A 26,681-nucleotide genomic window follows, 5' to 3' on the forward strand; every position below is an offset into this window, starting at 1 on the left:
CCTATAACGTGGACCTTCGAAATATGATGCGCCGGTGCGCCGGTAACGTGCGCGATACTCCGTCATAATTGATTAAATATGTTGAAGTCCGGGGGTAAGCTTTCTAAAAACGCTCAGTGATGGACGGCGGATTTGCCATTGTATTATGTCGTGTTTGAGTATACGACGCCCGCCACTGTAGAAAAAAGAACCAAACAAACCAAGAGCTCTGAGAAAAAAAATCTGTTGCGGTATTTTAGCACTGCGACTAGTTGATATATGCGCACGCATACTGGCTTTCAGTTGGTTTGCTTGCTGTTGATTACCACAAATCGTTCGAAACGTCAGTCCTTAACCCTTGCAAGCGGTGCGACTCAGCCTGCTCGCTGGAGGCTGCTAACAAGCTGGAACCGAAGTGACCATGCTTTCGAGTGAAACTCAGCGTGGCGCTACCTAGCGATATATTAACCCATCAGGCGGACATCGCTGAGCTTTTTGCGGCTTCTATAAAAGCGACTTTGCTGCCTATAATTCTCGTATTCGGTGTGACACGACACCCGTCTTATTTATTATACCTGGGGATTTCACGTAGCTTACAGATTAAAACCGGGCATTAAAGCTGGCAGGCGGAACGTATAGGCGGTGCATATATATATCGGCGCTCGCTCGTTGCGTTCTTATTGGGCGCTGTTTTATTGAACACGTGTTTGCGTGAACATGGCACCAGGGTTTATCGCTTCCTCTCCGAAGCTACATTCCAAAAAAAAAGGGGGGGGGGGATGTTCAATCTGTCTCTCTTTTCTCTCTTCATAATATGTCTTGCTGTAAGCACTGACGCTCACACGTTTACAGGAGATGTGACGAAACACTCGGTCCCCATTCTGACGCAACACGTCGAAATTACGCACTTGCATACATTATGATGCCATAGGCATCCATGCTTATGAAAGATTCCGGGAAAATGCAAACAGCCGTTGCAAATGCAATCGCAAAGCGAACGATAGCGCGATCAAGTGAATGTGTGGCCTTCGTTTCCTGGTATATTATGTCTGTTACGCAAGTTTCAGCACACACACACACACAAACACAATATATATATAATAATAATAATAATAATAATATCTGGGGTTTAACGTCCCAAATATATATATATATATATATATATATATATATAATGCGGAGCATTCCTAAGTGACCCCAACGCACTTTGAGCATTTCTATCTAATATATATCTAGCCGCCTACGTCCGGGTGCTCTCGTGATCGCCTCCTTAACTTCGTGTAGACCGAAATTAGCCTGCGAGCGTAAGAGGATATGACGAATATGACTGTCTGGTCATGACATGTATAACGCGAAGATACTGTCGCGTACGTCGTCAAACCCTTTCCTCCGGATACGTGTACCACATAACTGTATACCAGGGGCCAGGGTAAGCGGGTGTGCGCCACAGGTCATTGACAGTTTATATCTTCCCAGGAACAGCGAGAACAGACATTGATAATTTAAATGTGAGAGTGTAAAGAAAAACCAACATCGGCTGCGTTGGCCCGACGAATGTAGAGAATAAAAATCAGGATACGAACAGGAATCGAACCTAAGCATTCTGCGTGGCAGTCAGGCATCCTACCACAGAGCCACGCCACCTCTTGAAACTGCTTTGGAAAAAGACCCTATGCAGGCGTAATGTCGGTGCAGCGTCAAGTGTGGTTACAGTGCTGTCTATCTAATTTTAAAACGAAGCAATAAATATTACATATGTACTTCTATGATACAGGCGTCATGCCTGGTTAACGTCAACTGTGGTTCTATTGTTGGCTCCGCTTTCATAGGAGTCAAATAAATATTACATTTGCATGCATATGATTCAGCAAACTATATTTAAGCGTTGCTCGACCCCGGAGGAATACGCTAAAGAAAGTTACATATAATATTCACTTAATCGCACCGTAAAGGGCACTTCGTTTCAATGATACTCACGTCTGTGCTCCAAAGTGAGTGGTGACGTTACGTCAGACCATAAGTTACCCTTTAAACGCCAACGTAGTCGACGTGCCTGGTAAAACCATGATGTACACATACTACGCTTACAAGAACACGTCGATCGACGTCTTAACATTAACGTATATATATATATATATATATATCATCTGTGTGTGTGTGTGTGTGTGTGTGTGTGTGTGTGTGTGTGTGTGTGTAATAATAATAATATCTGGGGTTTAACGTCCCAAAACCACGATATGATTATGAGAGACGCCGTAGTGGAGGGCTCCAAAAATTTCGACCACCTGGGGTTCTTTAACGTGCACCTAAAGCTAAGTACACGGGCCTCAGACATTTTCGCCTCCATCGAAAATGCAGCCGCCGCGGCCGGGATTCGATCCCGCGACCTTCGGGTCAGCAGTCGAGCGCCATAACCACTAGACAACCACGGCGGGGTGTGTGTGTGTGTGTGTGTGTGTGTGTGTTAAGTGAAAAGCGTCTTTATTGACGTTTGGGCCATGGCCCTAGCCTCTTAATCCTGATTCCAGATGAGAGGCGGCCAGGCCTGTGCCCTTCCGACTTCTTATATTATAAGCCGGTGGAACACTTCTGCCGATATTGTGATTAATCCACCAGCTTGAAAATTCAAGAAACACGATGTCTAACGTCGACGGAGAAAATCGAATGGCGACTAATGGACAAAGAATTGTCACACGGCTTTTCATGCATTCCCTTAAGTCGACTCGAAGTTGAAATCTATCCTCTTCTTCTCAGTCGATCGTATTGACTCTTGTAGTGTCGAAACATAGGACTATGCGGTATAATGTTTTCTGAGACGCGTCGTTACGCGCCTCATTAGTTGTGACACGGGGAGACATGCATGGCCAAACGGATAAACTTTGTTGAACAATCACACGTAAAGCGTGTCTCGTGGGTTTCGATACCGTCGCGTTAACTTGTTTTGGCACGGCGCATTTAAAGCAGCTTTTGGCGTGCGTCCCCTTTTTCTTTTTGACGACGTATTGGTCTCACTCTCCTGTACGAACGATACCCATGTACTTGAACACTGCAGAACCTGGAAAAAGAGATACATGCATGTGGCGAACGACTATGTAGGCCTGATCTTCAGTGGCTGAAAGCAGCGTAATTTATTCCTACTGTATTCCGCTGAGGAGATAAAAGTGGAAATGGCATAAAAAGTATGTGTTCAAAGAGCAACTAGAAATGATTACTGATCACGCTTAAAGACTAACAGTAAATCTGTAACAAAAAAAAAAAAAGAAAACGGAAGCATTCAGCACATTAGATCACTTCGAAAAAGAGTAATCGTGAGTACCTGTAGCGAGCGCGTTTAAATGTCGCTGGCTACTGATCATATACCTTCCATTGGCCACCATGACCAGCGTTTGGTGACATGTGCACGTAGCGTCATCTCTCGTCGGTGACAGTGGTGCCCTGCCGTGACTGAATGAGAAATAGGCGAAAAACAATCATTTCTGACGAACAAGGCTAGTTATCAAAAACGACTCGCGATTCTATACAGCAGAGGCTTATTTGAACATTCTGGTAAAATTACAGTGTCGCACTACAAACAGCGTGACTATCTAGCGTGTGTATTACTTTACAATGGGACGCTATGTGTTTCTAACGGGCGGTGTTCAATTGTCCTGGGAAGCCACATGCTTTGTAGTGCGATAATTCAATTTTACCAAAATGTTCCTATAGGTCTCTTCTGTACAGCGCCCGGAGCCGTTTTTGATAACTAGGTTTTTTCAAGAGCTGTATTTTTTTCGTCTGTTTCTCATTCAATTATGGCAGGATGTCATTGCTGCCGCCGAGAGATGGCGCCATGTGCATATGTCCCCAAATCCTGGGAATGTATGTGAGCTACCGAGAACCCACCGTGGCCTTCGCGATCAGCTACGGCGCGCTGCCGGAACTAATCGCGGAGGCCACGAACCCACACGTGAAACCTCTCACACGTGGACGTGCCAGCCGGCGGGAAGTTTTACGTTCCTTTTTCGCTGCTTTTGTTTCCTGAGCATGGCTTATATAACACCCCCTTCCCCATAAACACACACACACGTACATGCGCACGGACATATTGGCGGGATACTTGCCGAGAAGTGCTGCGCGACTCATAGGCTGCCGCTTTGAATGTACTTGTTCACACAAGGGTATGCATCCTTACCGTCTTGATTGTTTTCGTGAATCTGGAAGCTCCGAGCCGTCGGTCTTGAAGAGGAACTTCCGGATTCCCAGCACGCACTGATCCCAGTATTGGCACCACTCCAGTTTCCGCACGTCAATATTGAACAACTGCACCGACAACAATTTACGTGTTAGTGTTGCCGATGAGCTAAGCGCAGTCGATTTTACTTGTATTAGCTTCAGTGCAGTTAAGCTGCAACTCTCATCACATCGATATGCCGCACATCAGATTGTCCATGCCAGCAACTCAACTCAGCGTTCTCTTAATCATAATACAAAAACCTTCGAAGACTCTTAAGGGGACCGACAACTGGTCAGAACGTGTGATTAGATCGTGGTAGTAATGAAAAGACCGTGAAATATAGCGACAGATTTCAGCATGCTTTTCGCGTTGTGAGTAGGATTCATATTTTTAAATCGCGTTTGAAAGCAACAAAAACCGGTATGTCGTGCAGCCCAGTCGAAGAGCCTTGAAGCTCGATTATGGAGTCGATCCCTTTGCTGTACGTAGTCACGCAGTCCCATGCTGTCATGCGCGCCATAATTAGTCCTCAGAAATGAACGTATATATATTATCTGTCGCCGCTCTATTCTGTGCTGCTTACGTGGTAAAAAGAGTTGCACGGTGAGAGGCGGCGCTGCCTACGCGGCAGCCAGTGGACCATGTCGAGCCGCGGCGCATGCACGTGGAGTACACGCACGCGCAGTAAACCTCCGCGCTCGAACATGAACCACCCTCGCCCTCATTATTTCCAGCATGTGTTGTCGCGTGTATATACGACTTCATATTCGCCGCGAATAGAAAAAAATTGATTACAAATGTTTCACGGCGTTTTCCACGTTACCATTCCGTGATTAGAGACTTTGACCCGTAAGCATTCCTTTGCGCTAAAGAAAATAGGTACCATAAAAATTGGTTGTCGGTCCCTTTAAGCTTCGCCTCTAAGGGTGGAACGCGATATCCTTAGCAGACACTGTTCCATCGCTTTCTCATTCTCTTGTCATACTTCGATCCTCGGTGGACACCTTAATCGTGCCGTGAGAGTAGGAACTCCGCGCCCGTGACATTGGCCGTTGTAAACTCTCCTATAGAGAGCCTACAGCAGGTACAATTAGAAAGTATAAATTACGCCATAATTCACCATTTTGGGAAGTAGCAAAGTGCTCACTACGTGTATGCGAAGCAATGCGAGTGGACAGCTTTAAAAGACTCACACGTTACGCACTTCAAGGGTGTGACTCAATGGTGCGATTCTACGTGTGTGCCACGCAATATTGCACCTGTTAACGTGGCTCCTCGCCCGACATGACGCCCGTAAAGGGTCTTTTTCCGAAGTAGTTGCAATCACAGGTCTGGCTCTGCCGTAGAATACTTGACCACGCAGAACGAATGGGTTGGTTCGATTCCGTTTGGACCATGATTTTTATTACTCTGTGTATCCATTGGATGTCTATTGAGCTCGAGGGGTAACGAACCAACGCCGGCAACACTTCCTCAACTGCCTTTCTCATGTCGTTCTCGTGTTTCACTGCCAGCATCGTTCTGTCTTTATCACAGGTCGCATAAACTCTAGAATTCGAACTATAGGCTACTGCCATCAGTGGCGTAGCCAGGACGGGGGAGGGGGGGGGGGGGTATTGGGGGCTTCGAACCTCTTCCCCCCGCGAAATGTTTAAATTTTGCGTCTATATATACACGCACACATACAAGCGCACGCACGAACATACATAAGGTATATTTGAACGCCCCCCCCCCCCCCCCTCCGTGAAAAAAAATTTCTGGCTATACGCTACTGACTGCGACGATCAAGTTCTCGAGCTAAAGCCGTGGAACAATTAACGCACCTGCTTGTCCGTGGGAGAGAGGTCGTTGATCAGCCCGACAACGTTGTTTGACCGGAACAGCCAGCTCTTTGTGGTGTAGAGCTGCAAGGCGTTCATGACATTTATGGCTTTGTCGTACCGATCAGCAAAACTGGAAAGAAAATAAGAACAAAAAGGGACTGAATTGTTTCTCCGTATTTAAGCCTTCCTTTTTCAAATCGGTGTCTTCGGTGTCTTTAGACATTTGTTACTTTGTTTAGTTTGAAAGTTTTCGCTTTTATACGTGAGTAACGACACGAGGCAATTCTGAAAAAAGGTCTTCTCTGTTTGTGTAAAGAAATTCTGAAAATTATATGTAAGGCTCAATTTCGTAATCATTATGCGCCTAAATAAATATTTCCTGCAGAGCGCGGAGTCAGCCGGAATGTGTAAAGTGACCAGCGCAGTGTGGAACCGATAGCAGGCCACGGCCGCTTGTTTTTATGTAGCGGCCGTGGCAGAACGCGTGCAACCACGTGACGCAGTGTTAGGATTGAATATACGAACAGCGCAACTGACAAGGACAGAGGAAGGTAACAACACACAGCGCTGACTTTCAAGGTTGAAAGTCACCGCTGTGTGTTGTTACCTTCCTCTGTCCTTGTCAGTGGTGCTATTCGTATATTCAATTATGACGTACAAACTTGCCCAAGTTTCCACGCTTCATAGCAGTGTTAGGAGTTAACGACCCTTGAATTTAGTAAGAAGGCCCTATGCGCTCAAATTGTCTGGTTTATCATCTCGAAAAATCACGAAGTAGAGAATGCTGGTGCAATTCATAGTCCGTTCAGTTCGATATTTCGACCCACCGTTCGCACAGTGAACGAAGCTGAGTTCGCCATATTTATGAGATCGGCGGTGTTCTTTCTCCCACATGGGAGCGTCAGAGTCGTTGGGGGCTGGAACGAACTGTGTCTCTAGCAGCGGGGGTGCGAAGACCTTGTTTGTGTCGTGATCTGCAACTCTGAGCAACGTCATGCTCGTACTGCACACGGGAGCATGCGCAGTCCTTCCATGAGAATCCTGCTCTGCTGCGTTCACTTCTTGTAGGGAGGCGTCGCGGAAGAAATACGGTTCTAATTCGCAAAATCTCTTTTGAGTGGCACGCGCACCGAGTGACACTCTTGTCTCTTCCAATCACTTCCAGTCGAGCACTTGCTTCTGGTTTTCCGGATATTCAGAAAAAGTCGTATAAAAAATTAAATCCACATGAAATCGACGATTCTGTTTAAGAGGTATATTGGATACACACGATATCGGAGGTTAAGCGTACTTAAGATAGGGGCCAGTTAACCGTAATGATAATAAAGAAAGTTAATTGAATGAGTTCATTAAATGAGCACACGTTTGTTTTTTGTGTGTGAGAAGCTGGGATCGTTGCGGCACCTGGAGGAGCAGATCTTGACCACGCGTTTCTTTCTACGTGGCCTCTGAGATCCGCTTAGGCAGCGCGACTAAACACATGTCTGACCAAGACATACGCAACGGTACACGAACGACGACGTGCGAGTGCCACTCTACCAGACACCGAAGTCAAAGATTAGGGTCGCCTCTAGTTTTTTTTTTTTTTTCACTATCCAACTGCTCACAAAAGGCTTGACTAGAGAGCAGGCAGTGACTTGGGGAAGGCTCCAGGCAGGCACCTATCTGCACGCTACTCTTCTCCACGCAGTGTACCCCGGCAACTTCAGCAGGAACTGCACACACTGCCCAGAGACTGCTGACACCTTGTACCACATTGTATAGGGATGCCAACAACCCAAGTATCCCGCCCATAGACGAAGAGAGCGTATAAAAAAATCCGGAAGACCAGCGCGCGACGCTGCTGACGTCACTAAACCCTGAGGACCAGCTCCGGTTGGTGGACAGGGCTCGGGTGTCGGCTACAAGCCATGGCTACGTGGTGTAAGGAAGCCACCCACCTCTGGGCGAAGAGAACGCGCGCCTGGTCGAACAATAAACTTTAATTCTCTCTCTTTCGTAGGGGCTATATGTCATTGGCTGGTCGCCTTCGCTAATGATTTGTGCGGCGTCAGCATTGGCGGAAGCTTTGTCTTACGAAGACTCCTAGCGTGGGAGGTTCTTGTTAATCGGCCGCCATGTTACTGACACATTGAAGGTAGCAGCGCACCCATTTGAGCAGTTCAGCCGGCTGAATAGATAGAAGCACCAACCTAGACTGTCGTCCAGTTATCCGCAAGCCGAGATCTTTCAAGAACTCGGGTACGAAGCGCAGGCTGTAGAGAGTGAGGCGATGCAAGACTTCGCTGCTGGTCACCATAAAGCTTGGTTGGCTACCGGTATTCGAAAGAGGGTTCTGTACCATCGTTCTCCGTAATTCCTTGACTACGTCGCCCCACGTGTGTGGTTTTAAAGCACCGCTAGTGCAGTTGTACACTCTCAGGTACGTTGGCCTGCGAGGCGAAGAAAACAAATGCAATATCCAGGTGAGATTTTATAAGCCTCACAATCAAAGCGCGTGCCAAGTTATCCGCTGCGAGACATCACAATTAAAAGAGCAAGCGGAAAATGTGTCCCGATAGATTTAACGCTAATAAGCACAACGTAACGTAAACAACTTGAACAATCTGAACTATTAGGGACCACTCGAGGCCACCACGGGCCCTCGAACTTTACGCTTTTGTCGAAATTTACATGAATACATTTGAAGAAAAAAGTACCACCTATTACACTTTCTTGTGGGTCCTAACTTGTCACCTATATAACTCTCACTAAAGATACCTGTTAACTCTCTCTTGGACAGTCGTTGGAGGCGCAGTTCTCTGAAAAAGAGTTACCGTGTATATTTAAGGAAAGTTGTGTGTGTGACAAGGAAGGACTCGCGGAGAAGTGTAACAATATTTTTTTCGTTAGAGTGTAGTGTAGGTGTTATAATCATAAAGGCGCACTGCCTAACACACAATCTGCTAGCAGCACAGCATACACTCAGTTTTCCGGGGGCATTCGCATGCAGTGTACGGACGTGACTTATTTACCTTTTGCATCTTGAACGCCGCCTACAGAAAAAAAAAAAAGACGTGCGTGCTTATTATCAATCGCACGAAGGTCACTTGACACACTAATCAAATCGTGGGCTTTTTACCTGCCAAAGCCAGGATGCTATTAGGCGGCATACCGCATTGTGGGACTCCGGATTATCGTTAACGTTGCACTAACTTGATACTGCACAGAACGAGAAACGGAAGACAAGACGTGCAGCGCAACATGTCTTCCGTTCTTTTTCTCTGTAGTGCACTTACTCAGTGAAACTTTAACAATGAAGGAACACCACGTAGCTCCCCTTATGACTATAATAAATGACTGGTAATTAATCTTGACTATCTTGCATGCAGAAATCTACCCCCCCCCACTCCTTTTTTTTTTTATAAGACTGCTGTCGCTGCTGCCATAAATTCAACTTGCAATATCGTGCTTTAGCGACGCAACTCCATGACCGCGTAACGCCTATGCTCCGAAGCACCATGCCTCAGATATCGCGCTAGCCTTCTAAGACTTGCCGGATATAGGTACTCAAACAACCTGCTTTGAAACACTAAATCAGACAGATAGGCAAAAAGCGGATGCGCCTCGAGGCATCTTAGCGCAGCTGTTTCATAATACGTCTGGCCATTACCTGGTCACGGCAATCTGCCAAGCAACGCAGATGAGCGTGTCGGCTGCCACATCAACCGGAATAAGGTCTGCAAGGCAGTTGTTCCTCAGTACTACCGATGGCAGCAGACCCAAACCTAGCTGAAAATAAAAGGCAAGAAACGGCAAGGTCTAAGTATCCGCACGGTGCAATATGCTCCTCCGTAGGTGTACTTCGTTTGCAGTCAGTACAACAAGTTTATCTCTTATGTTTAGACGTGAGGAAGCCTATGCTTCGTACTTACCGACACGATGATGTTGGTGCAGCTGTTAGAACTGTCTGTCCATCCCTTCAAAGAAAAACAAACAAAAAATTCGCCGACGATTACGATACTGCCCAATGCGAATTCTGAGCATAGCTTCAAAATTGGGCCAAGGACAACTGTGTATGATGAAGTTTTGGCTTTCCGCAAGGTATCGACTACGCCATAAATCATAATTTTTGTGATGTAAGTCTGCACCCACTGCACCATTATTAGTCTTTCTGTGGATAAGCGAGGTACTTGCTACACATCTGTGAGATATTATGTGCACTTTGTTGATGCTGCATGTGGCTGATGAGATTAAGAATTATGCCTGAGCACTTTGCAGTGGGATGAGAAGCATTAAACCACACACTCGATGCGCAATGAACATTGTCTGATGACTGGTTATTTTACTCTTCTGCCACGCTCTATTACATAGGTTAACGCGATTCCTTGCCCGACATGACACCTGTATAGGGTCTTTTTGCAAATGAGTTTCAAGCACCAGCGCGGCTCTCTGGTAGAATACTCGACTGCCACGCACAGTGCCCGGGTTCAAATCCAATTCGCTTCATTTATTAGAGCTGCGCTCTAATAAATGAAGCGGTTGTGCTAATGCAAGGGCTATATGCAGTGGTTAAATTGAAATCTTCTTTATGGGTAGTGTTGTTATTAAGGCGAAAGCCTCAAATGCCTCATCAAACGCGAAAATTGACCGTCGGCGTCCCTCAGCGTCGGCGTCAACACGAGTGATGCAAAAAAATCATCACTCAGTGACGTCACCATATGACGGCAGCATGGCGTCACAGATTGCCAAAATCGTTGACGTCACTATGACGTCATATGTTCACATTATCACATGACATTGTCGCTCGGTCAAAGGTGGGCCGATCACGAAGGCAGTGCAAAACAAGGTGCGAAAGCTTGTGGAGGTGCAAAAGGCTTGCAATGCCTCCGATCCTGGAGGCGGTGAAAACTTTTTGAGGGGTGGGGGGGGGGGTATTAATACATCAAATGAGAAGGAAAAGAAGAAGATGATGGCATTTGCCTTGGGATCCTGTGAGCTGTTTGCTATTCCTCGTTAGAGCTGTCAGACACGTAACGCGTGACAATTTGGTTAGAACGGCGTTGTCTTCTGGTATCAGAACATCGTTGGCCACTTTTACAAAGCAAATTTTTTTCATATGTGCTGGCTTCTCACCGGAAAAGGATCTTTCCACGACGCAGTGACAATCGAGGGCCGGACAATAGCGAGAGGCAGCTGTCCCCGTTCGTCCAAAAGCAGTGACTCGATGACGGCATTTGTCAGAATGTAATTATTCGGCTGCCCAATTAACAGCTTCTTCGCAGGTTCTGTTGTCTCCACGTTGGCATATCTGCAGAAAATATGTTAGACGGCCACTGATAAATTAAAGAACCTGCGGCACCGTTAGTAGAATAATACGCTTTGTAATAAGTAAGCCCTTAAATGACTTGTTCTTCCGATAACTTTTATTTAATAGGCTGATAACTATGTTGAACAGAGAAAAGTCTTTGCAAACATAATCGATACTTTTATAATAAAGAAACACCTAGGAATTAATTGTCACGCATGCATGAAAAATCGAATTTTAATATGTTCAACAGTCGAAGAAATGTTTAGACATATCCTTGAGCTTTTTATTTCGTTTACAACAGATAATTTATTTTTGAAGCAAGACTTAAGAAGGCATCATTTCTTTGCGCGATGGCCGGCTGATTCATTAGACAGTTATAGTTTAGGGTTAGCGTGATAGCGGGGATTAAGGGAATAGCGTTACCGACCTCAAACATTGGTTTTGGACATCGCGTTTTACTTTAGCGGGATAGGGTTTACGTGCACAAGCTGTGACGGTGGTGCCATCTAGCGAAAGGTGAATGCGTTAAAAAAAGTGAAAAGAAAGAAAACCGAGAATGCTCGCCTGTATTCCCGCACGCAGCAATATTAATATTTTTATTGCGATAGCAATTATATGGGTAATCTCGGCTGATTTTTGCCGTCGCCGTCGTCATGCACCGTATATATATATATATATATATATATATATATATATATATATATATAAAAGCCACAAAGAAGAATGATTCGGAAAAAACATTCCGACGCGCGGAATCGAACGGGCGACCTCTCGCTTCGCAGCGCGCGGCGTTAGACGGTTAGGCCACGAACAGTACCATCTTTCAGCCTGCTAACGGCAAGCTATTTACATACACCATTTAATTCAGCATGCTTTCTTAGTCACCACGTAGAGTGCGCGATGTGCGTGCGTGGCGCGCTTTAAAGATCGTCGCCCCGCTCCTGCGAACGCCGTTGCTCTTTGCCCTACAGGGCGTGGTCGCCTTCGCGCTTACCTCGAGGAAAGAAGGGGGGCGGCCGGTGGGGCTGAGCGGGGGGGGTGGGGGCTGTATGTCTTGTGCTTTCCCCGCGATGTCCGCGCTGAAGTCACAGAGCGTACGAAGGTCACTTCGGTCGCTGCAGCGGACGTGTTTGCGAAAGGAGCGCGCTGTTCAAAAAGAAGTAACAACTGTGACAATTAGTTCGCGCTCGTCCTGTGTGTACCTGTTCGTTTGTTCTGTGCGTCCTGCTTTATGTTTGAGCAGTTCGCTTCAAGTGTCGAGCTGTGACGCATTAGTTCGCGCTCGTCCTGTGTGCGTTCTTTTCGTGCGTCCTTTGCGCTCGAGCGATGCGCTGGCAATTTCGAGCTGCTTTCCGTTCTTCGCGTTGCATTCCACTTCTTTTCGTAACGATAAAGGCAAATAAATATGAACTACGCACCAAAAGCGAAAATTTTTATCTTGCAGATTTGTTTACACCGATCTCCTAGTTAGGTCTAGGGACGTTCGAAATGGGAAGCGATCTCAAAAACTACGCTAAGTTATCCGTAGTATTGGGGCGTCGAAGCTACCTGAAGGCAAGCGAAGCCATTCTACAAAGTCGCTTGCTGTGAAAGAAGGGAATCCGTACACATCAACGCTAAATTCAATTCGCAGCGGGCGTCCAAACCAGCCGCCAAGTTTTACGTACACTACGTTAACCACGCAAACACGGTAACGCCAAATCTGAAAAATAGCGTGCGTGCGGCAAGCGCTACGGGTCGTTTAGCGTACTGCGCATGCGCATTTCGATCCCGCTATTCCGCTAAGCCCGCTATTCCGCTAAGTCCACTAAACTATAACTGTCTATTGACAGCCAGCACGATGTCGCGTAAGGAATAACGTGGCACAAAAATAAGTATCACTTCAAATTATGGAAGAATACTGCAAGATAGACGCATTCACAAATAGATCAATACTCATCTATTTGTGACTGCGCTGCTTTTTTATATTCTAGCTTTTATGATTTCTACTATTTCTGCATATTTCCCTTGTAGTTCAATTTGAACCACTTCTGTTGATGAACGGACCCGTGTCACAAACGTTGAAAGAGCACTGGGGTCCTACCTATATATTAATAGTCGCTCATCGTGTGTGTAATAAGCAACAAAAACAGATTGATTGATTGATTGATTGATTGATTGATTGATTGATTGATTGATTGATTGATTGATTGATTGATTGATTGATTGATTGATCGATCGATCGATTGATTTAGTACACAAGAGAGTAGTCAAGGCTAGTCCCTAGAGCTCAATAAATCAAAAGCACTCAAACAGATGCATCCTTTCGAATAACACTCTGAAAGCCGAAAAATGCCTAATCCCAAGACCAGGCACTACGTTAGCTACATTCCGAGCTGTAAACTACGGCCACATTACTTACTGAGTGGCCTCAATAACTTTATGTGTTTCGATGGGGGTTTGGTACACCATCTCGTGTACTTCCTTTTTGCCCCAGTTGCTATACACCGTTGATACGTGTACAAGGGCCTACGAAAAATGAAAGAAAAAGCAGGTGAAAGATTTACGCATGCAAATATAGCTGTTCACAAATGATCACTACCGGCAGCTGTAACGCACGGAGGCGCGTTTTAGCTAGCACGTACAAAAAGAGATGGAGGAAACACACTCGCGCACGATAACTCCGAGGCTGAATGCATTATAATTTTTTTCATCCACAGGAATAGAAATTGTGACCCAATGGCATACGCTGAGAAGTGGCTTGATCTATTTTTTAAAAGAGTAGCCAACGCACAGCGCAATTATCAGGTAATTCAACGCCTTTTGCCGAAGAACTTTTACTCTGAGCTGATTTGTGGTACACTTTGTTCAGCACTGAAGAACTGGTCGTGCAGATTTACTTTGAAAAAAAAAAAAACACATGAATTGTTGAATACTGATGCTTTTCATGCAGAATGTTACCGTAATATTTTTCTATTGAGGCGCTTATACGTTGCCATAAAAATCATTTCTGACTCTACTGAAGCACTTTCTCTGTTTTTATCGTGCATGTTTAGTCGGCACATTCTTGTTCTCATCATTGTGTGTACCAGCACAAATATTTTCACGCTAATGATACGCATAGAATCGGGATGAAAATTTAAGCAAAACGCCCTAAGGAAATGGTATACAGATTTTTTTAGAGAGTAAGATGAGAAACTTACACAAAGGCTTCGCATTTGTTTACAGAGGTCCAATATACGTCGTGTGCCCAAAACTTTCAGCTGAACAGCCTGCCTGAAAGGCATGAAAGTGATGACCAAGTGTCATTCAGTATTGCAGTCATGACACAAGGAGTCAAAACTTCTGTTCTTTTCACATCGTGCTGCACGCATGAATGATTCATTGTTTTCTAGCGTTTTTCAATTGAAAAGTTTCGTTTCAATGAGCGACAGGAAACAAGCTGTTGACAATTCCAGAATACACGTCACCTCATGTTAGGCAAGAAAAGAAATCACAGAAAAGCTCCGGAAACTGCGTATTAGGCCTACAGGTGCATGCATGTGGCGTAATACCAGTTGCATGTCTGGGGGGTGTGCGCTGCTGGTTGCATGGCTTATTTCTCAAGTGAAATTATTTGCTATCTCCCACCTCTTTTACACAGATATACGGAAGACAGATAAACGCAAGAACTGTGGCTCTAGAGCGACGCTTGAACACATATTAGGGGAATGTCGAAGGATAACAAACAATACTGGGGATGCAGTCTCTAGTGATTGCCTCCGCGGGCGCTGGGAGACTCTTGCAAAGCTCTGCCTTTGGAGATCAACTTTGGACTGTCCAGCGGGTCGGCGGAGCCGCCAGGACTCAAACACTCCTGGCCGTCAACTAGGCGGGACCTTTTACCCGTCCCACAAGCTCGCAGGACCTTTTACAGCGAAAGCTGTTATGAGATCATTTCACCGGCCGTTTTTGGTGCCGTAGTTGTCCGCCGCCGCCGCCGCCGCCGCCGCCGGTGTCCGTAACCAGTATCGCTCGAAATAAGAAAAAAAAACGAAATAAGAAAAAAAACTCCAGGATGGAACGAGGTTCGAACCTGGGCCCTCTGCGTGGGAGCCCAGTATTCAACCTCTGAGCCATGCCGTTGCTTGAAACTGCTTTGCAAAAAGGTCCTATACAGGCTTCATGTCGGGAAGGAACCACATTAGCATATGCAATATAGCGTGGTAGAAGAGTAAAATAAGCACCAAGCGTCGCACAGCGCGAATTCTGCAACCAGGCGTCACACAATGCGAATTGCGCAACGAGTAGCTTGTTGAATGCTTCCAACCCATTACAAAGGGCTCTGCCATAATTCTTCATCGTCATCAGGCACAGCATCAACAAAGTGCGCATAATGCCTTACATGCGTATAGCAGGTACCACGGCTCTCCGTATAATGACGAAAAATGGCACAGTGCCTGCTGCCCTACTTCTCAAAAATTACAATGATTTATAGCGTAGTGGGTTCCTCGCAAGTGCACTTGTATTGGTTGCCAAGGAAGCCCATAAGCGCATGATCAATTTCCTCGGGGTCTCAGTGAAATTACAATGATTTATAGCGTAGTGGGTTCTCGCATGTGCACTTGTATTCGTTGCCAAGGAAGTCCATAAGCGCATGATCCATTTCCTCGGGGTCTCAGTAAAATTACACTGATTTAGAGCGTAGTGGGTTCCTCTCAAGTGCGCTTGTATTGGTTGCCAAGGAAGCCCATAAGCGCATGATCTATTTCCGTGAGGTCTCAGTAAAGTTCTTCGCCCCCCCCCCCCCGTCTCTCTCCCACGTCAACGTATGCTATACAGCATGACGGGAGAGGGAAATAGCTACCGGGCGTCACCCAATGCAAATGACATAACTGGTGGGCCGTTTAAAGCTTCCAACCCATTACAAAGGGCTGAGCCATAATTCTTCATCGTCATCAGTCGTCGCGTCAACAAAGTGCACATAATGCCTTACAGACGTGTAGCTGGTGCCTCGCTTCTCCGCAGAATGACGAATAATGGCTTAGTAGGTGCTACCCAACTTCACAGAAATTGTGATTTATGGCGTAGTGGGTACCTTTCTAGTGTACTTGTATTGTAGCCCGAAGTGAGCAAGCTTACAACGGGATCTAGAAACGCCGCTCTTCCAGCTTTCGCTGTGACTGTGCTGCGGTTTTTGCGCAGGCCTGGCGTTTTTTTTTTCGCACTGTGTAATAATAGCATGGGAGCTATTTTCTTACTCACTTGAATGTTTCGTTGGGCCTGATTGTGGCTGCCAGGTGGAAGACCATCGATACCTCGTCGACTAAAATGCGCTTGTCAGCATCACTTAGCCCCAGACCTGGTTGAGCTACGTCGCCCGCAACTGCCTTCACTTTACCAAGAGCCTCAGGCACTTCTAGTCTGACTCGTTGGAACATCTAGGCAAAGAGAAAGTGAGCGAGATGCATACGTAAAAAAAGCAGCATTGGCAGGATAAACACGACAATGTATTGCTCATGTTATGGACATGCTTCTGGTATGGGCCTGACTCTGGTAGTAGGGCTGTGGGCAAGAACAACGCTATAGAGCTACTAGTATGCGGTCGCCCTATTTACATCCTTAAGCTCTCAGTCATTTAGTCTACGCAGTAGCGACCACCGTGCTTTGAACTTCATCCTTCACTTACTCGCACAAAACACAAAGGGACAAGAAGAGACTTACGAGGACAGGCGCGATCCTCGTAAGACTCTTCTTGTCCCTCTGTGTTTTGCGCGAGTAATTGAAAAATGAATTTGTTTCAACTAGGCCGAATTGCAGTTTTGCTTTGAATTTCTGCATTTGCCCGCCGGCATATTTCGATCTAACCGCCATCAAGCATTAGTTTGAAATGTACAATACTTTTAATATATACTTGACGCACTTATTAAAGATTACTACGGGGTTAGAAACAAAGCTGGTTTGAAGACTTACAAAAGCACAACATTCCAACTGAGTTTCATAGCGCTGTTAATAATACTGTTGTTATGATGCAACTAGTAATAACTCCACTGTCACTATGCGTGACTGTCTAACGCAGGGGTCGCCAACGTGCGGCTCGCAGAGCAATAGTATGCGGCCCTCGGCACAACGTCAAATCCCCCCTCCCCTTCCCTTACCACTTCCTATCTGAAGACGAACATGGCAGTTTTGACCTGAAATGGGATTTTCGCTTGTAACCTATGTTTGATTGCAACCTTGTGACATGCGTGCTAAAAGAAACATGATTTGTGATCCAGTTTTGCGCTACATTACTGTCGATTCACGGAATTTGTTCTCTTTGCCTGCCAAGCCACCCCCCCTCCTACCCCTCCTTCCTTCGATTTGCCTTCCGGCCCCCCGCTGTGTCGGCTTCATGCAACTTGGCCCTCCGCCTCAAAAGGTTGCCGAGCCCTGGTCCAAGGCGTTTCATTCTTTGTCGAATGATGAAGCTGGACAAACCCGCGTATCTGGACCTACGTGAGATCCATTTCCTGTTTCTCGTGAAGATTAGCCTATTGAGTAAACAGGATCTCGCTGTTTTTACAAAAGACATTGTGAAAGGAATTACTGAGCAAAGGAGAATTAGAGGACTGTGTCCTAGTCTTACCCTTTCATCTACAACCTATGCAAAAAAAAATCCGCCTGAATATATGTGGTGCATGTACTGCTCACTGTTACTTTTTTGCGCATGTTGTCATCGCATGCGGCATATTGCGCTTACTGTTTACAAGCTATCGTACGTAGTCATATTCGTACGAAGAATTAGAGGAACCGTTAGACCTTATTCCAGGAATCTCAACTTTCACTTCTTGTAGATCTTTGAAATGCCCCAGATTTTTCTGGTCGTCGTTACGATAGATTCAATATATTCACACATAACAAATGCTGGCTTCTCTTCTTAGTGCACGAAAATCAGCGTCAAAAGGCGAACAATTCAATCAGTCCAGTTGTTACGTATGCATAATAATGGAGGAAGTACATGCGGGTTGTCGTTCTATGTTTTGTGTCTGTGAAAAAATTTGCTCGGCTAAACATCGTTTACTAAAATACAAGGGCCATATTCACAAAACTTTTCTTTCGTAAGAGTTTTTTCCCATTGGCCGACCGGCTCCGCTAATGATACGTCCAGCGTCATTATTGGCTAAAATATTCTCTTACGAACGCTTTTAGTGTACCAAGGCGCAGGACTAGGCTAGTTGGTACATTGTCAAAATGGATAAAAAACCAGCGGTAAACACAGGACACAGTGAGAGGAAACAACGGGACAGGCTGACCCGTCGCTTCCTCTCACTGTCCTGTGTTTGCCGCTGTTTTTTTTACCCATTTTGACTTTTAGTGTGAGTCGTTTTTGTGAATATGGGCTCAGAACAATGAACAATGCTGCACAGTGCGCCTCGTCTGTGCAGTCCATTTCATTATTCTGTCTTTTAGCGCTGGTTTCCGTGATCGTCGAACAATTAACTAGCCAGTCTATTCATGTAATCTCCACTGAGGCCAAAATGTATGTAGACTTTGGCCCTAAACGAATAGCAATTATTCACTTTACTCCTATCATGCTTGTCTGGTCGGGTTTGTAGCAGGATTCAGATCTTGAATTAACATTTCACATCCTTGCCATTCTTTAAATGTCAGCTGCGCCGAGATGCTCAATGCTAAAATGCCCTTTTAACGCGATAGCGTTAAAGAGCTCGTATCGCAGAAATTCCGCCGTCGGCGTCGGCACCGTTGGTTGTGAGCGAAAAATCATCATCTTGTCCGTCACCGAAAAATCGAAAAAGCTGCAAATAAAATAAATAATAAAAATGTTTGGTCCGAGTGAGAATCGAACCCAGGCCGTCTGCGTGTCAAGCAGGTGTTCTACCACACAGCCACGCCTCTGCTTGGAGCTGCACTGAAAGTAACTTTCATGCATCCCAAAAATACGCGTCCTGTATACCGGTGTCACAGTACGAGATGTAATATGGCAGTAATATTGCGTGGTACAAGCGTTCATTGCCATCGGGCGTCACACCACGTCAATATCATAACGACTTGGTGGTTTAAAGACAGCCACCCATTACAAAAGGCACACACATTACTGCGCGTATTCCCTTAAGAGCACGTAGTGGGTGCATCGCAGCTTCGAAAAAGTTTCTCGCGCATAATTGCTCCTGGTTTAAGGCATGCTACCCATTACATAAGGCACACACCTTATTGCGCGCATTCTGTTAAACACTCGTGGTGTTCGAAGTGCGCACTAGGGGCAGGATATTGCTATCGCGTTCAACTCTTAAAGGCGAAGCTTAAGCGTCCCCCAATTTTTTGTTCTATTTAAATCAAGAAGCCGCCAGGTGAAACTTACTTCAGAACTGAGCATAGATTCCACTCTGGCATCGGGTTCCACGTCGTTCTTGTTGCGTACCAACAGATAGATGCGCTTAACGGGACAAGATCGGAGCAATTTTTCGAGCAAGACCTGAAACGAAGCAGTACTTGTGAGTCGCTGTCAAAAATCGAGAAGTTTAGCACGCAACTCAGTTTAATGCCGTTTTGCAAATTCACTGTGGATACAATAAATAAACCCACCAACGCTTTAAATTTGAGCTGGAGAAGAAATTGACAACGAATAATTAGGTGCAAGCGTGACAAAATAAACAAAAACGCTTCAGCGGGAATTGGACGGAGCTAGGTACTGTAGCAACGTTCGTCAAACAATGATAACGTCTGAAATATTCCCTTTCAGAGTACCCAAGACTGAATATCTGGGAAGGAATTCTAATGTCTGTACAAGCAGGGTTTATAAATCTACTTCGTTAAAAATTCAAGATTTCCTCCGTGGTGTGTGTGTGTGTATATATATATATATATATATATATATATATATATATATATATATATATATATATATATATATATATATATATATATATATATATATAAACAATAAAGTGCTAACAAAGGACCTGGAAGTAAAAGTTGAAAAAAATCAAGCACGAAGGAAAAATTGTTCAGTAAAGGACTGACGTTGCGGCCGCGAGACCGACCTTCGTCGGACTCCGACGAAGGCCGATCCCGCGGCCGAAACGTCAGTCTTTTACTGAACAATTTTTCCTACGTGCTTGACTTTTTTCAACTATATATATATATATATATATATATATATATATATATATATATATATATATATATATATATATATATATTTTTTTTTTTTTTTTACCTGTTCGAGAGCTAAACATATTGCCATGCGTCTGCAGACAGTGAATATGGGAAAAGTTTTTACGAACACACGCGTTTGCGAATTTATCGACTAGATATATTGCGATTATGGATTTAGAAAGTGTGTTTCCGGGCAGCTACCATTTTTAAGCATTTGAAACGAGTCGATGATAAGCAGTCGTCACTGTACGCGCGGATTGACCATGCGGTACGTGAAGATCAGTCACTTTCATACATCCCATGCAGAATTAATTCCTCCTAATAAATTCCATACCAAGAGACATCGTACCGAAGGCGGAACATCAACAGAAGCCAAGCGGTACGTATATAACGATTTTAACCACATTCATTGAACAATCAAAGCTTGAAAATCTTGTGAAAAGAGCCGGTAACAAAAGTGGCCAACATGTGCGATAGGATTACACAAATAAATAAATAAATAAATAAATAAATAAATAAATAAATAAATAAATAAATAAAGCGTGCGGACGTTTTTGTCAAGGCTTTAGCAAGCCTTTTAAAGTTTGCTTCTAGCTGATAGAGAATAAAACAAAATGTGTTTTTGCGTTTAGCTGACGATGTGGCGCAATACTGTGTTTTTCACATGATGTGTCACATCATTAAAACATTCATAGGGAGTGGCTCGGTAAAAACACGCAGTTCACCTAATGAGCGAGGATGGTGCATAGTGGCGTACCAACTCATTTGCGGGGGGGGGGGGGGGCTGGCGTCGCTCACTCTGTCCGCCGTATATATATATATATATATATATATATATATATATATATATATATATATATATATATATATATATATATATATATATATATATATATATGATTTGAGGTTATTTTTTATATTCATAGAGCTGATCCGATGACTCGCTTTTCAATACTGTTTGTTTTAAATCAAGGAAGCATCTTCACAAACAGCTTGTGCAGGCTGGGCCGCCCTATATCGCGGCAACACAGCAGTGTTTAACAACATTTTGCAAATATTACCGTGAAGTTTAAAAAGTAAACCCCAATATAACCTAATCATCCGAGCATTGCGTCAGCAAACTTCCCAGTCTTAGTTTGGCGTTGTAAATACGATGAGTGTAAAGAACCTGCTAAATTCTCACTTACTAAACAAAACATGTGGCTGACAATGCAAGCTACTTCGCAGAAGTCTTCAGGATAAGCCGAGTGCCAATTTCTTTACTGTTAGAGCCCTCTAATATAGTCTTTCTTAAGGTGGTAGGCTACCTTCAAAAGTCATTTTTTGTTTTCGCGAGGTCCAGTTTTAGTTTTTAGCTTTTCTGCACGCCCAAACATTCAAAAATATGTTGCAACAAAAATTGTCCTCCTATCATCATTAGTTTGTGAGTTACAGCAAGTTTTCAATACTTCATGCTCATATAGCGAAACCGAAACCACATTGCGTTGGTTTCGAAAGTAAGCGTTGTTTCGCCTATATTAGTGATATTAAAAATACTTTATAAATTTTATTTTCACTGTTACATATGAGGATGTCATTAAATATAACGTTGTGTTTCTAATTGTAATTGAATCTCTAAAAACGGCCCCAAGGGGGACACACACCTTTTGAAAGCACTCAAATCTTTGTTTGCGTTTTTCTCAAAATAAGAATTTGCTCCAAATCATGTGACGCTAACTTTCATAACTTTTTATCAGCGCGTACTTTGAAGTGAAATTTTTGTATAATAGTGTACAACATATATCTGTGCAGTGAACTAGAATGAAATATTTCTGAATTCACAGCTGAGTTTGCAAACGGGTTCAGTCTAAATTGGCTCTTTCTCCCCGTCTTTTTGGTTTTTTTAACATTACTTGCTTAATATTTACTGCATAATATTTATCCTAGTTCATTTCATAGCTCCAACGTTTAGTAACGCAAATGCTAAAGCTTTACTTAATTAAGCCACCCATTAGTCACTTATCGCGGCTGGCGTGACTACCACTTTTAAGGCAATTTTTGACAAAGATCACCTCCCAAAAAATAAATAATCAATATTTTGCACTATAAATGGCTGGGTAAGTTAAATAAGACATGCTTGTTTTGAAGAAAAAGTTATTTCAACGCTGGCTGCTCTTAAACAATTTTTTTCTTTGAGTGGCCTGCCACCTTATGAAGAAGACCATGTTCAGTCGATTAATACTTAAGAAAACCATATTGAGCTGGTCGTGTATAGTTATAACATTATAAATGATTACGAATTTATATACTAGGTGTCGTTCCTTGCCCTCCTAATTTTCCCAGCTTGGGTGGGGGAGTGGATGAAAAAGCGGTGAAGTACGTGGCCCTTTACTCCTCCCCCCCCGGTTCCTCCCAAGCAAGTAGCCTACGTAAACTGCGTAAGCTCAAATTTCCCTTGAAAAAAAAAATGTGGGCGCTTATAACGTTAAACTACCCCGCATTGTTTCCTTCCCTATAGGTCGTGAGATGTTAATGATTGGTCGACATTTTCTGGGTTATGCTCACAGCGCCCGCTCGTAAAATGACGCAACAAATGACGCGTAAGTGATCCACCGCGTAATTACCACGTACGCATGACTGCGTAAAAAAACAATAATAATGAACTATTTTCAATACGGCGTATTGTTTGTCATTGGTTGTTCGCTATTCGTCAAAAATTTTCAATGTGCCGTAAAATCGCCTCCTTGTTACGCGACGTCACAAGTCTGCGAAAAATCGCGGCATTAAAATGAAGTGTGCACAATAAGCAGCACATTACTGTGCTGAACAATAACTCGCTTTTTTTTTTCGGGATAGCCAGACAGTGTCTCTTTTTTGAACCTAACTTAAGAAGGCTGCCCGCCAGTCACATTGGCAGCGGCTGCTTATAGCAGCGGGCGAGATGGATTCCTATGTGTATAATAGATACTTTCAGTTGTAGTATAACGATGTCGAGCTGTTCTTGCGCGTGTACAACTCTAGATGAACTAATCGTTGCTGACAAAGAGGTAGAGAGAGAAATAAACATTATTAGGAAGAGACACAATCCTTTGCAGGTGCGAAGCCTTCTTAGTACAGAAAGCCGTGGACGCTGATCATCTCCCTGGTGAGGTAGATCATGTAACGGGGCGAACTTGAAAGCAGGGCTTCTCAATGTGCTCGAGTCCACTGCCTTGTTACAAGCCACCATGATCGCTGCAGGCTACCATATGATAAGCCAAGTGAAGCAGGCTAATCGGAGACTAAAGTGGGAATCTATTTCAGCTGTCCTGGCTAGGCACAACTAAAATACTAAACACTTCTGCACACTCATCAACTCACAGCAGCTATATAATATGGAGCACTGACAATGCTTATCGTTTTCAAAGAAAGAAACTGAACTTCCTGAAAAAGAAGAGCGTTTGATCTGGCTATAAAACGTTTACTGGTTCCCGCCCATATTTACGTCGCGGATTACTTAAATTTCAGGCCAGGCCGAACAAAATTAAATCATGACACATTGCTGTAATGTTATAGAGCCCCTGCTGAGCGACAGCCTTCTCTGCAATGCTCGAGCACAAGACGCACAAGCGTGGAATAGGCAGCCCGTACTACAGGCAGCCTGCAGTGCGCGGTCATGACACACGGAGGACAGTCGTCACAGCAGAATGGTAGGACAAATTTTATTACAAAATTACGTTATTGCTGCGTTCAAGTAAAACTTTGCCTGACTTGCTAGTTTCCCAATTTGCAGCCGGCAATCACCACAGTCGAAAGAGAGGGGGCTAGGCCCCCCCCCCCCCCCCAACGTTTTTCAGTTGGGGGGCTAGCGCCCCCCTTGCCCCTCTGGTAGATACGCCTATGATGGCGCATATATGTCCACGAACTTTTTAACTCGTACAGTACACTTCGCGGCATCGATTAGGACCTTATTATCAACCGCGCCATTTGCGAAATGTAAGGTGTTGCAATCGGAACTGATTTCGTTCACGATATGAACACATGATAATCAGCGATACTTCGCCGTCATATCTTATAGCGTTTATTTTCGTTTAAACATTGTATTTTGTGTTCCAAAGTTTCATGTAGGACGTATACTCATAGTATCTGCCCATGAGAAACTCCGCGGTGCAAAAGGCAGGACTCAGGGTGTGTGTTGAATTCTCGGGGATGCGCATGGCTTGGCGCACCGACACTTTCCCGCTTTTGAGCATTGTGTATCTAGCGCGTAAACATTAGCTGCAAATGCAGTAAACGAGAATGCTTTCAGTAAGAACCAATGAGAAAAACTACTACGGCTACTACTACTACTAGAAGTAGTAGTAGTACACATAACAGCAACAGCAACAACAACAACAACAACAACAACAACAATAATAATAATAATAATAATAATAATAATAATAATAATAATAATAATAATAATAATAATAATAATAATAATAATTAGATTGGAAGAACTGAGACCTCCCCCGCAGAAGGCCAGTTGCTACTTGTCCTGCGTTCAAGAGTATTAAAATGATTAACATTCATTCTGAGCAACAAACGTATCCTTTTACACCGATGCAAAGCCTTATTTTAGGGGTGACTTCGTGGTATTTGGTTTAATAGCGAAAAGAACCTTTTAAGACGATGCGAAAAGCAAAAAAAGAAAGGACAGACAGTGGATTCGTAGATGAAGACATATATCACCTCCTTCTAGAATGCCCACAGCACGACGTACCAAGACGCCGACTTCAATCATCGTTAAAAACATTAGACCGCAGACCACTAAGTTTAAGGAAACTTCTAGGCCCGTGGCCAACAAGAGGCTTACAGAAGTGTGCTTTAAAAGCATTGAAAATTTTTCTTGAAGAGAGTGGCATCCTTGGCCATTACTAGCGCATTTAAGCTTTGTTTTGCATTAACGACAGAGTGTATATTTATGTGTGTTGGCCATTACTAGCAGATTTAAGCTTTGTTTTGTATTAACGGCAGAGTGTATACTTATGTGTGTTGACTATTTTTGTCTTGGATATGTTATGCAACAGTTGCTGTTTCTTTTTTTTTAACATCACCGTGTGTACACATGTATGTGATTGTTGAATATGTTGTTTTGACTGTTATGTCTTGACTGTTACGCTAAGTTGTATATTGTATATGATTAGAAATGTGGACAATATGTACTTTATCTTTATGGACCCTATGTACTCCAAGAGCTAAGGAGTAGCCGGCGCCTTATTTGTGCGCCAACATCTCCTTACATCATGTCAATAAAAAAAAAAAAAAAAAAATAAAAGCGTGCACGATTATTCCAACAATGAGCCCATGTAGGGCGTACTCATAGTATTATGAAAGGTGCAGACCTTTCCGATGAAGCTAGTTCCTCCCGTGATGAATACCACTTGACCTTGATAAAAGCGGGCAACTTGCGATTCATCGTTGTTCCCAGACACTCCTGCCGGCGGGCTTTCCCTCCCAACCATGTGGCCTTGCTGTCGGTAGTTGGCTGCAGGTAAAGACCAAGTCGTTAGCTACAAAAACTCGATGATACGAACTTATGTAACACGTAGCCTAAATTATTCCCGGACAGTTAGATTAAAACTTGCACTTTGATCAGCCGAATAGTGACTATGCGACGACGCTGAAGGAGTTCTGAAGCGCACGCGCCAGCAGCGATTTCCTTTGTTTTTCTTTTTGTTGTTTATTCATTGACGCACGAGCGTTCTAATGAAAGTGGCATCCGGTTTGTATATACGCGCTTCAACCGTCAAAAACCAGCAAGTGGGTCAGAGGTCAATCTGCTCTAGCGCTTGCGCTGTTTTTCGCCTGCTGGTTCTTCTACGTATATATGAAGCAACTCACCCATTTTGCTAGGCGCCCTTGGTGGTCGCCGCACTGATGTTTCTCGGTGTTTGACACAGTCGCCCCACTCCGCACCGACGAAAATTTGCGAAAAAAGTTGTCACAGTTACTGCCTGCGCTTCGTCGAGATCAACAGTCTGACAGCTGCCGGAGAAGATAGGAAGGACATTGCAACCGGCCTACAAAACCGCACCCAGTCGCAAAGGCGCCACCAAGCGGTCGCGAGGGATCGGGCGCTGCTTGCACTGCGCGCACCGTATGTGATGTCACGAGATACAAGCTGGCTTGCCTCGCAGCTATTTATTAATGCCGTGCAGTGTGTAGAAATGTAGAGCTAGCGCCGGGACATTCAGAAGAGGAACTGAAGAAAAAGAGGGCAGCGTTTTACTGACGCCAACTTGCCGATGTTCAGATAACT

At 44.3% G+C, this 26,681-nt stretch overlaps 1 protein-coding gene across 1 annotated transcript in view; it reads right to left on the reverse strand.

Moving 5' to 3' along the window:
- Positions 1–26,321, reverse strand: part of LOC119383431 (fatty acyl-CoA reductase 1) — a 28,207-nt gene extending 1,886 nt beyond the window's left edge. Inside the window, exons 1-12 of the mRNA XM_037651554.2 lie at positions 26,264–26,321; positions 25,765–25,907; positions 19,626–19,739; positions 16,529–16,704; positions 14,488–14,560; positions 13,707–13,813; positions 11,131–11,305; positions 9,930–9,974; positions 9,668–9,786; positions 8,208–8,447; positions 6,016–6,145; positions 4,151–4,278 (exon numbers count right to left, since the gene is read on the reverse strand). Of these exons, the coding sequence (XP_037507482.1) occupies positions 4,151–4,278; positions 6,016–6,145; positions 8,208–8,447; positions 9,668–9,786; positions 9,930–9,974; positions 11,131–11,305; positions 13,707–13,813; positions 14,488–14,560; positions 16,529–16,704; positions 19,626–19,739; positions 25,765–25,907; positions 26,264–26,267 (1,454 nt within the window). The 5' untranslated portion in view covers positions 26,268–26,321. The remainder of the gene's footprint in view (positions 1–4,150; positions 4,279–6,015; positions 6,146–8,207; positions 8,448–9,667; positions 9,787–9,929; positions 9,975–11,130; positions 11,306–13,706; positions 13,814–14,487; positions 14,561–16,528; positions 16,705–19,625; positions 19,740–25,764; positions 25,908–26,263) is intronic.
- Between the last annotated feature and the right edge of the window lie 360 nt (positions 26,322–26,681).

Source organism: Rhipicephalus sanguineus, chromosome 2 (assembly GCF_013339695.2).
Source record: "Rhipicephalus sanguineus isolate Rsan-2018 chromosome 2, BIME_Rsan_1.4, whole genome shotgun sequence".
NCBI classification, from domain to species: domain Eukaryota; kingdom Metazoa; phylum Arthropoda; class Arachnida; order Ixodida; family Ixodidae; genus Rhipicephalus; species Rhipicephalus sanguineus.